Genomic DNA, 16,811 nt, shown 5'->3' on the forward strand with positions numbered 1-16,811 from the left:
ACATTGAAACGTGTGCACACAAATCTAAGTATAAAAAGCTGCTTTAAGCTCTGGCTTCATTACACTCAGGCAACCACAGGCAAACTGACACTGTATACACAGCTGTAATTACTTTACAGATGGTTTAACTAATGTTGCCTCTGTTCAGGCCTCCTCTGCCGCCCATTGCATGAGTTACACCTGCAGTGGGAGAGAAAACAAATGCGTTAATAGAAAGTCTTTTCACCTTTTTAATCAACTTTTGGTACCAGGGGTGTTTCATCCTTCTGTAAGAATTTATTACTGCCCTACAGCATTTCCTTCCTGATAAAATTCCAGCTCCCCTTCCCTGCCCTAGAGGCAAGGGATAGGGACACATCACACCTCTGTAATTTAAAAGGGCATTGTTGACTTGTGAGCCTCCAAAGGAACACCTACAGCATTCTCCCCACATTGAAGTCAATTAGTCCCTCCCTTTTGTTCTTTACTGACAGACAATCTATCTCAGGTCAACCTCCTCCAGCGTGTTTTTTTTCCGCTTTAAAATACCAAATACCTATATTTCAGTGCTACTGTCAAGTCTTCTACAACATAAACATAATGCCAACCTAAATATAATTCACTGAAGGGTTCAATACAGAAGTTTGTCATGGTTTAAGTCTAAACTGCATTACAAAAATCTGATACTGCCATAAAGTTTTTTGTGTCAGACATAGCGAGATAATAACTGAGATTAACAGTGAGATAACTGAAACCCCTACATACCCCATGGGAAACAGATAGAATTTTAAACTTAAAGATTTCTAAATTTACACCCTGACGTAATTTTATAAATCTACCTTTAAAACGAGCAGAGTTTAAAATCTACTGCCCTTTGCTTTCTCTCCACTGACAAAAGCCAAGTGCCGCGTAAGAAGAAAGTTCGCCCATCTGAAACATGCTCAGACTAACCTACTAAAACACAAGCACAGGGCTCTCAGGGTAACAGACTGAAAGGCAGGGCAGGGAGCTGCAGTATTGAATATATCACAAGCAAACACAGGCGTATAAAGTAGTACTTCATATATGATTCCTATGGGGAGAACGTACTAAAAACTCATTTTAAAAGATAAAGAGTCTGAATGTGAGCAACCGCAAACACATACCCCTCTGTCTGTTGAACTGACGACCGCGAACACCAGTTCTCAATGTCGGTGGCTGAAGCCTGACACGTCGGAACGGTTTAGGCTGATTACTGCTCGTGTCTGTGAAGAAGTGGAAGTGCAGGAAAGAATGTTTGTGTCACGTAGTTTCTCACTGATAATGTTTAGGTGATTTGATTATGAAGGTACATCCTTATTTCATTGACATCTTTTCCGATACAAATAAAAGCCGCAAGACAAGTAAGCATGGGGTTTCTTTCATCACCTACGCTAGGTGGTAAATTGGTAAGTGAACAAGGATTCACTTCCTGTCCTTCAATGATTTAATTGAACGTAAAAATGTTTAAATCTAACCCCGAGCACAACAGCAGGCAGAACCACCAAAGCTTCAATAGCCTAAAGGATTATTCTTGGTGTGGGCTACGCCGGTGACCTGTGGTTCACGTAAAAACTGTTTGCTATTAAGACTGCAGGGATCAAAATGTGACCTTGTTCCAAGAGTTCTGTCTTATTTCGTGTATCCTGGCTAGCAGCGGTGCACGATGCTGGTCCAGCAACCTCCCACACTCAGTGAAATGCCAGGAAACAACTGTTTCCAGTAATTAACCCGTACCTGCAGATGAACTAGAAGGAGGATCTTGACTAGTTGAAGGAAGATCTGACTCATCAGATGCTTGAACAGATTCTTCCTCTTGCTGGCTATCTATTTCTAGGCCTGCTTCTGAAGTGATTCTGGAAGAGAAGGAAGGGGAGAAAAAACATATGAGTGTATTTGAGCTCTAAAACGCTCAGGAAAAAAAGCAGCACCTTGGAGCAAAAAGATTCCTATGCAAATGCCTTTCCCCCGAAAACTCTCACAGGTTTTATTGTATCCCCCCACATCCCCATCGTGAGAGATTTATTTGGCTTTTAGAAATATCACAACGTAAATTCCTCGATACGCAGCTCAGCTCCAGATGCGCATCCGACACACCAACTCTCCGAGAACGTCATCCAAGCGACTTAACGAGAAGAACCAAAACACCTAATGTGACGATAGTGCGTATGTTTAAACGGGGGAAGAATGAAGCGGAGGGGCCACACTGATTGGTTATGGCTCAAGACCATTCTCTGGTGCGATACTGCAGTTACTTGGACTGCCTTCAAAAGCCAAAACCAAACAGCAACACAGGGCTGGGAAAATCCTGAAACATTTGATCTGCTTTAAATGCAGCTCACTTTTTAGTACACAGTTTATTTACTCTGATTAGTATACTAAAAATGTTAAAAACAATAAGTAAATCTCAAACTGTAGGAAATCTCTGTTTGCTGCTGGCAACAGACTGACTTGCTCTCCTATCAAGCTAAAGGCCTGTTCTGAACTACAGATTGTTCCATGAACACCAGATTAGATGGTTTTGTAAGGAACAAATATGAGACCTTAGCGTTAGAATACCCATCTTCTGCCCTATCTCCTCGTAGGCAGATTACTGCAGTTCAGGCTGGTGCTTCATCAAGAAAACTGAGCGGTGTATTTAACCTGCAGCAGTAACATTTCATTTTCTTATGGCCAAACCTCTCACCTGCTGCAATCAGTAGATATAAGTTTAGGTAAATTGTGAACTACATCTCTTTTATTATTATGCAGCCAATAGAAATGAAAAGTAATATAAAGCATAAAACGATAACCTATCCCCTTTTACTTTTGTAATGTACTCGGTCACAGAACCAAAGAATGGTTTGGGTTGGAAGGGACCTTAAAGAACGAGTTCCAACCCCCCCTGCGATGGGCAGGGACACCTCCCACTAACACAAGATACAGCAATTATCACAAATATTAAAAATTGTACTTGCAAAGTGGAAGACAAAATCATTTGTCTATCAAATTCTAAAGAACTGCTCATTCCCCTCCCTTGTGGGACAACTTTAGTGCCCGCACTGCCATAACTGAATGACTGCGTTCCATACGCTTGCTTTGTAATGAGGAGTGATTTTCCCCATGAACAGGAATGCTTTAGCCTGTATTCTACAAACTCCAGTCCTTCGAACTGGGCCTTTACCATCAGTCTGACTACCACAGAGCTTTCTATGTTGTGAAAAAATACAGAAATGTTTTCTTTTTTTCCCCTTTTTGGTGACTTTTACACTAGCTCTGTTACCTCAGAAGAAAATGTTTGGTTTAGATGAAAACATCAGACTGTCCCACTTCACAAAATTACTAAATCCTGTTTGAGCTGTTCTTCCTACCAGAACAGAACTGAAAATGAATCACAGGCACACTCGGATGAAAACAAATCGGTAACACTAACATGACATCAAGCCTTAGGGAAGCAAATCACTCATAGTTTACCCTTCAGATTCTGCCTCTGCAAAAACTTCATCCCCATCATCACCCGCTCCGGCCTCCGTGGTGGTGGACAGATTGCCAGTCGATGTCGTAACCATTGGAACAGACTGAGAAGCATGCTCGGAAGCGTCAGCGGATGCACTTTCCGTAAAGACTGTCACTGTAGAGGAAAGGCAGTTGAACAAACATCCAGTTAGTTTGATTTCCTAGAGAAAACCTATGGAAATCCTAGGCAGGTTGGGGAGGGGGTTACTGGAACACTCCTGATGTAGCAATAAGCACCATCATCTAATTCTTTCCTGGAAAGTCGAGGTTTCCAACTGTTACCTTAGCCTGCAAATTTCTTGCCACTTACCTGGTGCTGCTACTTGTAATGGTGTTGTGGGAACGCTACGACCACCTGACTCTTCCTCATGAGCAAGGAATAGTGGGGTTTCATACATTCCTAAACCTGCAACACAAAGTTTTAATGACAGTTAAAATAGCTAAAAACAGATCAAGTGCTGCCTTTCCTCCATACACCTGATGAATTCCAGTGATTTACACTTAAATAGGGAGACTTTGGTTATTTTAAGTTCTTTTGATAACAGTCAGAGAGCTAATTATAATTTATTGAAAGGTAAAGCCTCAATGAAAGTACTACTCTTCGCAGTAGTAGTACATCCATTACTTATGCCATTATTTTGCTATGAGCTTTCTTCACAGAATAACATCCTGACCATGGCGACAGCGACGCAAGAGAAAGGGCCGATTCAGGACAATGACGACGACAATATCGCCACCTCTCAGAAGGTAAGGATATAACCCAAAGATTCCTTCGCATTTGCTGTTTTCCCCTATTGTTTTGCTACAGGAAAGCTATAAATAACAGTAAATTTAAAGGCCATTCCTTCAATATTTTATTTCTCCTTAAAAGAACTTTATTCTGCTTGGCAGGCAATTTGTCCTACATAAAATATCAGCTTCTCTGGTTCACCACGCTCCCACCCACAGAAGCATTCTACTTTTTAAGCCATAGCACAATTAAAAATGCAGCAGCTTGAAGGAAAGCCCTTTTCATTTTTATTAGTCTCTCTCTGCTGACAATTATTTATTTAAGAGTCGCACTTCAAGTCCCCAAAGCGGAACTGCATTTGACACACTGCATTATTTGTTTTGACTAACCAGCATAGAAGAAAGGACGGGAATGGTTTACCTCCTTGTGACGCAAGCTGACCGAGATCAGAGTGACTTGAGCTGGTTTGGGGCATATCTTCAGGGGGTCCAAACCTGAATCTGGGAACTCCAGCGACCTGCGGGGAACTAGCGAAAAAAAAAAGAGACATTTAGAATTTTGCAAGTTTTCCAGTGACTGCGGGGGGAGGGATTGACAACTTTCTGACCAAAACAAAGGAACAAATTATGCACGAGACAAAAGGAATTAATACTGACCATAAAAATCAGCTAAACTACTGCTAATTAAATAGCTATCGGTTCATCAGACTTCTTTGGACTGTATCTCAAAACAGTAGAAGGGCCCAGAAGAGAACATTTGTTACTTATTCACCCTGTGAATTTATTCATTATAAATGGACTGCTGAATGTGTCCAGAACCACCCCAAATCCAAAACTGGAGATAACTTTTCCTACTCTTATTGGTAATATTAATGGGGGGCAGAAGGAAAACACAGGGAAGGAAATTAAACAGAACAGCCTATTTTTTTAATCTCTTATATCAGTAATTTACAATATCTTAGCGATTAATTACCTCTTAATTTGCTGATACTTTCTATGAGACACAATTCAAGCCATGATTACTTATTTGTAGATGCAGTCATCTACCATACTGCTTAGCATGTTTTAGCAGGTTACTCCAATCACAAGTTCATTTAATCCGATTTATTTTCTTTCCAATGAAAACAAGAAAGAAATAGATGCCTTTTCTCCTCCCACCTCTTCACATCTACTTACTGAATGGCTTCTGCAAACCCATCTGTACGATGCGGAACTACAAGCGTTGGTGTGCTTGGAACTGTTCTGTCTTCATCATCAAAGAAGTGTTGCTGCTGGAAAAACACAGAGTGATTAGAGAACCTATAACGCATTTCCAGTTTCTACCAAGCTCAGTTAAAAACTGGATTGCTTTTTCCACACAGCCCAGCAAACAAAAATAGATTTAGCTCTAACAGAATTCCTGTCTAGTTTCACACCTAAACCCTGAGCATGTTACACAGATTGCCTTTACAGACTATAAAAAACCCCAAAGCTATCCAAAATAAACCCCTCAGTACAAGGAGGATATTGAGGGGCTGCAGTGCACCTGGAAGAGGGCAATGGAGCTAGGGAAGGGTCTGGAGACCAAGGCTTATGAAGAACCTCGTCCTCCATGAGGCATTCTCTTCACTTTTCTGTCTTACTCCTCTGTTTTTCAAACGTTTCTCTCCAAAGAGCTTGTAAGGTCCCTCCCACGTGCTCAGTTACTGTCCGGGCAAACGGCAGCAGGTATGAGGCCAGGCCCAAGGAGAAACCGAGTGGCAGGTAAATGTAAGCCAAGGAGAACATAAAAAGCTGAACCGACGCCTTTGATCTCATAAAAGATACTTTTCAGTCAGTCAGTCTCTCTCCCCTCACCTCAATGCACTTATATTCATTCTGTTAAATACAGCTGACGTTGAATAAAGGGTTCAAAATTAGCTGGAGGAGACAGACAGAAAGCATAAACCAGCCTTGTTCCTTTAGGATGAGGCTGAAAACATTTTATTATCTTTCCCAGCAGCACTTTTTAAATATTGCTGCTAAAACTAAATAATTACAACAGCCTTAGACAAAACCAATTCAAACTCTTTCGAAGTCATTTTGCTTCCTGGAATTTTTCCAGTATTTGCTTCCATTAATATAGAAATTAACAGGACTAAGGTGATAGAATCGTATCATCCCACCCTGGAAGTCAGCAGCCAGGCTTTGCTAGAAAACAAAATAAACCCCAAGATCTATGAATGTTAGCTCAATGCAGGTTTTTGGTAGTAGTAGACTTTCATATACTGACCATCCCACCTATACCAGGAGTGAGCTGAAGTCCACGCCCCACCGACTGTCTTCGAGTCATCTGGATTCGCTTTATAGTAAAGAAAAAATGAAGCAGTGTGAATGCTCCCCTGGAATTCCAGTAACATGCAACTGTGCAGTCAGACGTAAGGAGAGAGGCTATATAAGCGTAACAATTCTTTGTCAGCAAGGCTCAGTACAGCATCAGAGCTTCCTAAAGAACAGACCTTCGCAGCAGCTACTTCCCATCTTGTATCTGCTGCCTGGTCTACCCACAAAAGATAATCATTTAAGTTCTGGGTCAGTCACATTACTAGTTCACTCAACTTTCTACTCAGGACAGAAAACTTGAACAGGCAGTGTACTTCAGTTTTACTTAGAAGAAATCATACAGTAACTTTCAAGCAGCCTTCTGAACCGTTGGAGACGGTTTCTACCTGCACGGGGGGTCCCAGCTCCTGAGGAGGAGCATGAATAGTGAGTCGGGGGGGCAGTGGATGTGGCGGTCTGCGTGGGGACTGGGGGGGCCGGGGGGGCTGTCTCTCCGAGGCAGACGATGGCTGCTGTTCTCTTGAACTTTCATGGGGAAAAGTGGACTCCGCAGCACTTGTGGTCCCTTCTCCTAAAACATACAGGAATAGAGAGGAGTAAACCCATATCCTGTAAATGGGGTCAAAAACCTTTCAGGTTAAAATGGTCTTTTAACATTTTGCGTTACATCCTTACTTTTAAGTGTATATTTTAACACATGCAGAACACGTTTTACATTTTACCCCCACACAGACACAGACTTGGAAGAAAGATGGAATAACCATACCACTGTTTTGAGAATCTGCTGCCCTCTGGTTGCTTTCGCCTCCTCCCATGCTTTCCTCAGTTTCTGTTCCAGGGTCTGTACCATCGGCACCCTAAGGAAACCCATAAATGCACAACATGACTTGGCAGTAAACAACTGATAGGTTGTAAAGAGAACATCAAAGCAGTACAGAAGCATTCAGGAAGTAAAATATATGAATATCTTAAAATATTTCTGTAAATATTTACAAAATTAGTTAAATGTATAAAACCATATGAGATTTCAAAAGTTTTGCGCATCTGTCCATACACAAACGTGAACAGCACAGCCTTCACCGTTTAATAACAACAATGAACAGCCAGCTTTTGAAGAAACTGCCCGACTAGCTTTGCTGCTACAGTACTTGCCGCAGGCTCCTGTACTCTGCATTTCTTTTCAGCCTTCTTAAACATTCAACGCTGATTGTTCTTGTGAAAACACCAGTTATAACAGAAAATACAATCATCTACTCACAGCCTCAGTTTTCTGGGATGAATTCAAGCTAACAGTTTCTCTTTCAAGTATTCCAATATGTGCAGATACATTACAGCACTGATTTACTCGAAGAAATTTAACAGGCAATAAGAAAAGGCACAAATCTCACCTCAGCATCATCTGCTTCATATCCATCATTACCATCAGCACTACCGGTTCCTTCATTACTGTCATCACCTTCATCGCCCATCCCTGTGTCTTCATCATCATCCTCATCTTCTTCTTCCTCATCCTCGTAGTCCTATGATAAGATCATAAAAAAGCCTTAAGGAAGTGTGGAAGGGCAGTGGAATCATTTCCAGTCTGGAAGCGGTACACTTCACTTTGTGGGACACAGATCACCTCTGCCTGTGGATCTCTTCCTGAAGATGTTCAGCATTTATTATACACGGAGTACATGTAGGTGTAATTGTAGAAAATAAAATGGAAAAACAGACTTAATGTTGGGAAAACTAGTTTAATTTGTTGCCAATGAAAACCAGTTGGGTGGTAAGAAACCAAGACAAAAACCAACAACAACCAAGAACATCTTTCCCCGCCTCTTTCTTCCCAGGCTGAAACTGTCCCCAACAGTTCTTCCCCATTCCCAACTGTTCCTCCTCCCGCACCCCAAGTAGGGCAGAGTGGACAAGGAATGGGGGGGTCGTGGTCAGTTTGGAACAGTTTCTCTTAGCTACTCCTTCCTTTTCCCCCGCTCCAGTGTGGGTCCTCTCCACAGCCTGCAGTCCTTCAAGAACTAAGCCAGCAATGAGTCCTTCCTGCTGAAGGGCTGTTGTCTACCAGGATAACCCTGCTCCTGTACTGGCTCCTCTCCAAGTGATACAGTTCCTGGCAGCAGAGCCTACTCCTCCAAGGGCTGCAGTTTCCTTCAGGGAATATCCTCCACCCCACAGCCTGCAGGGAAATACCCCCTCCATTGCGGTCTCTTCCATTGGCTACAAGGAACAGCTGTTCCTACAAGAAATGTTAAGTGTTTCCAGCAGCTGATGGGCTCAGACGTGTCCTGCAGTGGGGTCACTCTACAGCCAGCTGGATTGGGCTGTGTCTGGCACGGGGCAGCCCTCAGCCTTGTGTGTTGAATATTCATAGAATCTAGAGTTACTGTGGAATTGTACGGCTCCAAAAAAATCAAACTGAATTAATAAACATCTTTAAAACACTCAAAGTGCAGGCTATTTACACAGTCAAAAAAATATTCTGATTCTATTAAGTCTTGCCAAGTGAGCTTTACATGTGATCAAAGACAAAATCATAAATAAAGTAATTCCATGATATACGTACTTCCTGCTCGCCTTCGTTTTCTTCATCATCATCATCTTCATCATCGCTATCAATTACAATGACATCATCTCTTTTGGATTGACCATCCTGAGATGAACAAGTATTTTGCTGATCTGACTGAAGAGGTCCAAGATCTATCGGGATAGACTGGGAAGTTTCTTCACTATCCTCCATAGGAGTGTACTCTCCCTGGGTAACACCCTGTCAAAGGTAAAAGGAAATTACCAGAAGGAACACAACAAAAATGCAGCAAATAGTATTTTTAAAACACCCTTCAAGGAAGTGGCGGTTCTGTTTCTGCACTCCTAGCTCTCAATCTCGACCAAATCGAGGCTGGCTCTACAACACAAGTATTTTCTCCTTCACTTCCAAATCTGACTCAGGATGGGAGCCATTGTTAGGGATGGAAATCTGCAGGACACGATTTGAGATTTCATTTCTAAAAATATTGCGAGTTTGATACGAAAAAAAGATAGTTATTTCTGTTGAGATGAAGGGTTTTTTCTTTTCAAAGACACTTACTTCTCCAATTGAGTCTTGAGAATCTTGATTGTATGTTTGAGCTTCCACCTCACCATCAGTGCTCTCTTCTGCTGTCACTTCCTCCTGAAAGAACATATTTTTCTCATTTAAAACACACTCTTAGCCCCAAAGTTTGGTTATCTAAGATGCTCTGAATTTAATTTTTTCTTAACTTTTTAGAAAAACTACCTTTTCCCATAAAGATCATGGCAACATATTGTTCCCCTTTTGCTATTACTCTTCATCTCTGCTTTTATCTAGCACCCCAGATTTCTCTGCCCTGGAGAAATACAATATCCCTCGTCCAATCCACCGGACCTCAGTGTTTCAATCTTTTCAGGGTCAACAAAGAACCCTCAAGGTTTCCTGCTCCACCGCCCTCCTCTCAGCTAATTAAGCGATAATGTTCTTGTACAACCTTGCCCTCTTCAGTAACACAGCACCGTAGAGTTGTACAATTAATAAAACATCTCTCACTTCCTCATCCTTTGCCTTTTTTGAGTTGCCTGCCGTGAGGTTCAGTCTCAAGTTTATTCTTTTTTCACAGGACACACCGGTTCCCTCACACCAATATCTTACATGCACCTCCTGTAAGCTTTTCCACAGAACTCATCTTTGCTTCTCAAATACACAGTATTTTATTCCAGAATAACTGTAGATAATGACCTGCCAGACCACACTGGAAAGTGTTTTATGTTCTTCCTCCTCAGTTCTAGAATACAGCCCTCTCTCTTTCACCCTACGGTTCACTAGGATTTCCATCAGTCATCGCAACTGGTTAAACCCCTGTGCTTTACAATACCCAAACCTAATTTCCTCCTCCTTCACAGATAAAAAAAGTCGCATTAAGAATTAACTGACTTGCTGCAAAGTAATACACTCCCTCTTCCCATCAAAAACTTCCAAAGGGACAGATTAAATACGAGCACGTTATGTTCTTACAAACCTCAGGTCCAACTCTCTGTATGCTTCTCAGTTTCTTTGGAAGAGGTACATCCACTGTTTCCTCTGGAATCTGTTCTGAGTTTTCTACAGTGTTATCCTCCTCTTCCTCTCGTGGGCGTTTAGACAGTGAAGAACTTGGGGTAGCTGAAACTTAAAAAAAAAGCATTTCTGTTATTGTCAGAGCAAAGAATGCACAAAACAGAAAATCAAGAAGTTTGTTATTTCACTCTGGAAGACTATCTTTTTCAGCATTAAGTGATAAAAAGCAGAATCAGACAGAATTATTTGTGCTGTTTCCCAGGACCTGAAAATGCGAGCCCCTTCGCTCACAAGCCCTATGTTCTTGGACCCATTTTGATGACCTGACCAAACCCAAATGTAAGTTTTAGGATACCACTAAGATATTTTTTTCCAACGTCTTTGCTTCTGACAAGTTCACCTACAAGTTTAGGAGGCTCAGGACACACAAAAAAACCAGTTTACAGAAGTGTATTTTGGGAAATAAACTTTCTACACCAAAATCTCACACAGATGAACAGATGTGCAACAGTGCATCACAATCAGTGAATGAGCTTTAGTGTTCATATTTTATATTCCAGTTTAAGAAGCTTGCTCATGACTCCTAAAATTAACCTTGCTACAACGGTACCCTAAAAAGAGAGGCATCATGGCTTAATGTATTGATAAACACATGAGTTTTTATTTCCTATTTTAAGGAATGCAGTCACAACTGCATTTCTGAAGGTTCAAGTAAGGAGTCCAACATCAGAAGTTTGTAAAACATGTAATGAACTAAGAGGAAAAATAATCCAGAGTACATTCTTTTGCTGAAGCTTGATAAAGGTTCAAATGGAGCTACTTAATAGCACCAATTCAAAAAGGCAGGGCTATAAACCACAACCAACCTGTGCCAAACACTGCTGTGGAAGTGGAGGGCCTCTCTATTTGAGAGCTCTGTACAACCTCTACGATGGTAGGGGAGGGCTCCTGATTCGCAGGCTCAATCTGAGGGTGACTTTGCTGAGTGGGCTGCACAAAAGCAGTTGCTTGAGTCTGCTGCTGAACAGTCAAGATGGGCTGAGACAGGGACGTCTGAACATTAGGACTGGTGGAACGCACAGACCCACTAGCGCTTCCAAAGACGGGAACGTGCTCCACAGGTCCTTCCGACTGCATAGCTGAAAGGCAAACAGCAACACATTCAGCTGCCGGGTACAGTTCACATTCTCGTTTCAGAATGCCCTCAAGAAGTGGGTTTTTGCAGATGGAGTTAACATTGCTTATGCCCGTCTCCAGGCGAGGAACCATGAACTCTCTTGCAACAGAAGCACTCACAGAAGTGCAATATTGAAATAAATGCAGGGACAATACAACTATTCGAGGTACTTTCAAAACAATAACTACTGAGACTTTGAGGCAAAGGTAGTATTTATGATTACTGTAAATCCTTACGCTATACTAAAACACTCACCTTCCTGCGTCTCCACCTGTGTTGTTGGCATAACTGTGGCTGTTGGAGTCGTGGTAGGATTAGTGACTGTAGCAGGAGTAACCATTGGACGGATACTGGCTCTTGGAGTAGATTTATTCCCAGCCATTGCAGCAGCAGTCACTTTACTTGGAGTTGACACAACAGGAGTTGGTTTGATATTTGCTGTTGGTGGATCTGAAGTGCTAGCACTGAAAAATAGGATATCGGTTTCATCATGCTAGCACAGAAAGTAGATTTTCAAAAGACCAAATATAAATATATTATCATAGACAGAAATAATTTTTAAAGGTCTAAAATTTGAAAGCCTGACCAGGGTGTAATGAATTGTCTTCCAAAAGTTGTTAACAGTTAAAACAGGAAAAAAAAAGACAGACCCACTATGCCCCCAGTAGCATTTTGTCTACCTTAGAGGTTTGACATGTTTCTTCAAAGGTAATCAGCTAGAAATCTTTAAGCAGATCAAAAGGAGCAGCGCATAGCTCGTGCTATTAGCTGTGCTGGGTCTTTATTACAGCGAGTAATACACCTTACATTAAAACGAACTGATTCCCTCAATACAGAGCAACATCATCTCTAGGTTGAGCCAACGATCAGCCAAATTTTAAGAGGCATTTTTGAAAGTCTTGCTTTCAAAAGGAGCTGTAATAACAACTGAAAGTGCGTTTGTTACCTCAACTTAGTAATATGGTAACATTTCTATTTTGGAGCTTAGCCGTTTGACTATTTTATCTGTTATTAGTTACAAACTATTCAGTCCATTTCTCATGTTGGAGATTCTTGCACAAGAAAGATCCACCCCCCAGATCAAGAAGCTTAAAGGTAACAATCAAAACCATACTTCAAGAACCCTGAAGTCTCAAAACATTTAAAAAAAAAAATCTTTTGTGTTTCCCACATACCATGTTCCTGGTGGTTAATGTGACAACTTAACAGCTTAAAAGCATAACTTGGTTAAACGTAGGTGACAAAACAGGGGGAACATCCTGTGTCAATCAGCATCTTTAAAGCTGCTTAAGGAAAAATCTGAAAAGCCAGCGTTTTACTAAAGAGAGCAACTAGAGGAGGACAAAACCAAACCCCAACCACCACAGAAACTCTACAAACCCTGAAACCCTTCAACTCACATTCCTCTTTCACCTGAAGCTGGAGTAGACTTCAGTGAGATTTGCCTCTGCTGTTCTGGGACCTATTAAGCAAGACACAGAAGTATCATACCACATAAATAGGAAACAGAGCACGTGATTTAGTAAAATATTTCAGCAGACAGATCTCTCTGCCAACAATCATTTCTCTAATGGATTTGCTAGCATACGTAATGAGACTCTAGGATTATAACAAATTCTTCAAAACAAATCATACCAGTCATACTGAGTATGTAAACCAGTTCAGTGACATCTCAGGTATTTGCTGAGGCTGCTGAGACAAGAGCAGCTAGACCCCGGAATACAGAACGTGTGGATAAAATACAATAGCAGAGTGCAAACAGCTCATTGGCAAATTCACATTGAATGATATAAATGTGAGCTTCTTCGCACTGGGAATTCTGATTATGGCAGGAAATCAGTTTTCCATTAAGTTCTGAATCCTTACTAAAGTCAACTTGAGTATTTCCCAAACCTGGGGATGGTGGAACTTGAAGAGCACACAGTTTGTTGGGCCCAGTAGTATTTTTTGTTTGCAGCCTAGGAGTCCTATAATAAGAATTCCCAGCCGCTATTTAGGATGTTTAGAGAAAAAACCTTCATGTAAAGTAATCCTCAGCATTAATGACTGTGTACACAAAACCAAACCAACTCGGGTAACGGTGCTCATACCAGTGGTTCTTCTTGTTCAGCCATGAGCCATGTAAACCGTTTGTTTTCTCTCACACAGATAGCTAAAAGGATTTTCTACCTTGTTCGTGGACTCCGGTGTCTCGTCCCTCTGTTCATGGTGTCGCTCTTGCTGCTCTCTGAGCTCTCTTTCCAGACGGCAGATTCGACCTTCATACTGGGATTTAAGTGCGCTCATCCGCACCTCCAATTCAGTCTTCTGTTCTTCTAATGAGCTGCTCTTTTGCTTCCACTCTTCATTTTCTTTTGTTAGCTGTTCTTTTGTACCTAATTGAATAGGAAGGAATTCAGTCCTGCCACTGCAAAGCTGCCCACTAAGTCTCTGCATGCTGAGTACCTCTCTGTTTTAATAGGTTACTGAGTATTTTGAAGTCTTAAAAACATTAAGCTTCATTGCAATTAAATAAAAATTAATTTTAAATATGTAAATAGATAATAAACGTATATACATTAAAATATAAATAAAGAAGTAGTCACAAAAATACAAGACGCTTTCAGCAAGCTCTTACACCACTACTCCTCTCAACACCAATGAAAACTAGAGGAGGGAGTATGTTCTGCACCTGTACACTCAGGGAAGGCAAGAGAGGGGAGAACTACCTGGGCTGTTAGTAAGGGTTGATCTGCTCTAATCAACAGAAGGGTGAAAAATGAGCCTTTCATGCTGGCTCACCAAAATGAAGCAAATCTTTTCTAATCTCTTATGTGCAGCTAGTTACACACTTTTATCATCTCCTGAAGGAATTAAAATTAACATTTTGGAACAATTCCTGTAACATCTAATCTAGAAAACACTTTTCAGTAAAATATGAAGTAGGCCATATTTTCCCAAACATCCTATCTGAATGCTTTTTCATAGGAAAAGCCAAAACCCAAGCAGGAGAAGGCATCTTAATGACAGAAAAGAAATATTACAATACCGGCTAACTGTGCAATCTTCTGCTTGGCTGCAAGCAAGGTCTTCCTAGTTTTCTCTTCCTTCTCAGTGATCTGTTGCCTCAGCTGTTCTTCCTGCGCAGTCTTCTCTTGCAGATCTTGATGAAAACGAGCAAGTTCTGCTTGTAGCTGTGTTATCTGCTCCTGAAGATTTCTAGCTTCAGTTTCCTTCTCTGCTACAGTCTAGAGAGAGAGAGAGAGAGAGAGAGAGAGAGAGAGATTGCAACTATTGGCCACAACCAGCTTCTTTGGTAAATATAGAGCCTAACAAGCTCCAACAACTCAGTATCAGATGGGCATTGTTTTAAGGTTAAAAGGCAACAGAGGAGTCCAGTCCTCTCTGAACTCAACAGCTGAAAGAACAGCATTCTCTTTCCCACTTACTTATCCCAAGAAACAGTGTGAAACACACTGGACAATTTAAGCCATGTTTAAGGTCCCTATTTCCCAACAAGGTAGAGGCACACACGGGTCATTTCACAAACATGAAGTGCATGTTTCTGTGCATACACGCGCACACACAAGAGAAAACCACCCTCATGTTCTTCACAGCTACGCACTTAAGACTGCAGTGCAGTACAGTACTCTGAAATTGTTGCCTGTTCTTGCCTTGTTCACTCTATTCTTACCTTTTGTAAGTTTTCAACCTGAGCCTCCAAAGCCTTTGTCTTCACTTCAGCTTGACTGAGTGTGTCTTTCAGCTCTTGTACTTCCTGGGCAGAAACTTGTTCTTCTTGTTGTTCAGCAAAAGACTGAGTTGATGCTTCAGCAACCATCTGAAATATGTCAAGCGGTATCAGGCTGAAGATTCTATCTGATTAGAACGTCATTACTTTCTCAAGTTGCCCTTGCATGCAAACTTGAGTGTTTAAAAAGTTCTGGGCAAAACCAAGGACTTCTAACAAACGCTGGAGTTTTGTTAGGAACCCTGTAAAATCTTAAGTGATATACAGCTCACGCTTTGTGGCAGCTTGAGCCATCAGCAGAATAAATGATGTGATTTTCTGCTTTTCACAGATAAACATTCATACAGTATTGCACTAAAGGAACATCAAGATTGTTAGCTAGATTATACATGACTCCAGATGAAAATACACTTTAAATGTGCTTTCTCTGCTTGCAAAGAAATTTATCTACCTTATCATGCTGTGCTTTCAGCTCCTCATATTGAGTCTTGTACCTGCGCCCAATCTTCTTGACCTGCGTTATAGTTTTCACTTTTTCCTGTATGTCAGCCACTTTAGCATCCAGTTCTTTCTGCAAAGTATCCTTTTCAGTTCTTATTTTAGTTACTTCATCCTTCAGGCTCTGCACAAGATTCTGGCTTGTAGTCAAGGATGCATTAGTTCTAAACAACGAGAGATCAGAGGAAGATGCAAATGAGACGTTTGGAATAATCATTACATTTCACATTTATGTAATATCACAGGCATTATGTAGTGAATTATGCTTTCTAGGATTTTATAGCACAAATTATTCTACAATATTTGAGTTTAGAATAATTTCAGCTAAAAGAGCTTCCAAAACTCACTTCGTTTTACCTGCATATTACCAAGCTACAGTAAGAATACCAAAGGTTTCATAGTTACACAGAGAGAGATAAAAAATTACACTTCCAGATAAAACTTTATTTGAAGTATTTTGCCCTGCGCAGAAATTTTTACTAATTGACTTATCCCATACCTGGCTATTTCTGCTTTAAGCCTGCCTGTTTCTTCACTCATTTGTTGTATACGCTTGGTGTTTGCCTCCTTTTCTGAAAGCAGCTTCCGATACTCTTCGAGATCAGTGTCCTTCTGTTGACTCAGTAAGTGCTGAAAGGTTGAGAAAACAGTTTGCATTTTTGTGAGATGATTATATAGTTACATCCAGAAAACCTCTAAGTTAGAGCTACTGCTTTTGATTTGGAATGTCACAGAGCCTGTTGTGGAGCTGCATAAACAATACTTTATAATTCAAATATATTTCTTTGTTGTTTTTACGAAAATTTAGATCTTGCTTT

The 16,811-nt window shown here is 41.0% G+C and overlaps 1 protein-coding gene across 2 annotated transcripts in view; it reads right to left on the reverse strand.

Annotated features, from left to right (window-relative positions):
• Positions 1-43: 43 nt before the first annotated feature.
• TPR (translocated promoter region, nuclear basket protein) overlaps positions 44-16,811 on the reverse strand; it is a 39,810-nt gene continuing 23,042 nt past the window's right edge. The window contains exons 30-51 of one of the 2 annotated variants that reach the window (XM_054073583.1): positions 16,493-16,623; positions 15,947-16,157; positions 15,439-15,585; positions 14,794-14,992; positions 13,935-14,140; positions 13,166-13,227; positions 12,021-12,229; positions 11,455-11,727; positions 10,551-10,699; positions 9,605-9,688; positions 9,083-9,283; positions 7,911-8,042; positions 7,289-7,379; positions 6,909-7,093; positions 6,473-6,541; positions 5,398-5,489; positions 4,643-4,749; positions 3,803-3,898; positions 3,451-3,607; positions 1,735-1,853; positions 1,125-1,223; positions 44-180 (exon numbers count right to left, since the gene is read on the reverse strand). In XM_054073583.1, the coding sequence (XP_053929558.1) occupies positions 125-180; positions 1,125-1,223; positions 1,735-1,853; positions 3,451-3,607; positions 3,803-3,898; positions 4,643-4,749; positions 5,398-5,489; positions 6,473-6,541; positions 6,909-7,093; positions 7,289-7,379; positions 7,911-8,042; positions 9,083-9,283; positions 9,605-9,688; positions 10,551-10,699; positions 11,455-11,727; positions 12,021-12,229; positions 13,166-13,227; positions 13,935-14,140; positions 14,794-14,992; positions 15,439-15,585; positions 15,947-16,157; positions 16,493-16,623 (3,075 nt within the window). In that variant the 3' untranslated portion in view covers positions 44-124. Of the gene's footprint in view, positions 181-1,124; positions 1,224-1,734; positions 1,854-3,450; positions 3,608-3,802; positions 3,899-4,642; positions 4,750-5,397; positions 5,493-6,472; positions 6,542-6,908; positions 7,094-7,288; positions 7,380-7,910; positions 8,043-9,082; positions 9,284-9,604; positions 9,689-10,550; positions 10,700-11,454; positions 11,728-12,020; positions 12,230-13,165; positions 13,228-13,934; positions 14,141-14,793; positions 14,993-15,438; positions 15,586-15,946; positions 16,158-16,492; positions 16,624-16,811 lie in introns of both variants that reach the window. The other variant, XM_054073582.1, reaches the window with a different exon arrangement.

Source organism: Cuculus canorus, chromosome 8, assembly GCF_017976375.1.
Source record: "Cuculus canorus isolate bCucCan1 chromosome 8, bCucCan1.pri, whole genome shotgun sequence".
Lineage (NCBI taxonomy): Eukaryota > Metazoa > Chordata > Aves > Cuculiformes > Cuculidae > Cuculus > Cuculus canorus.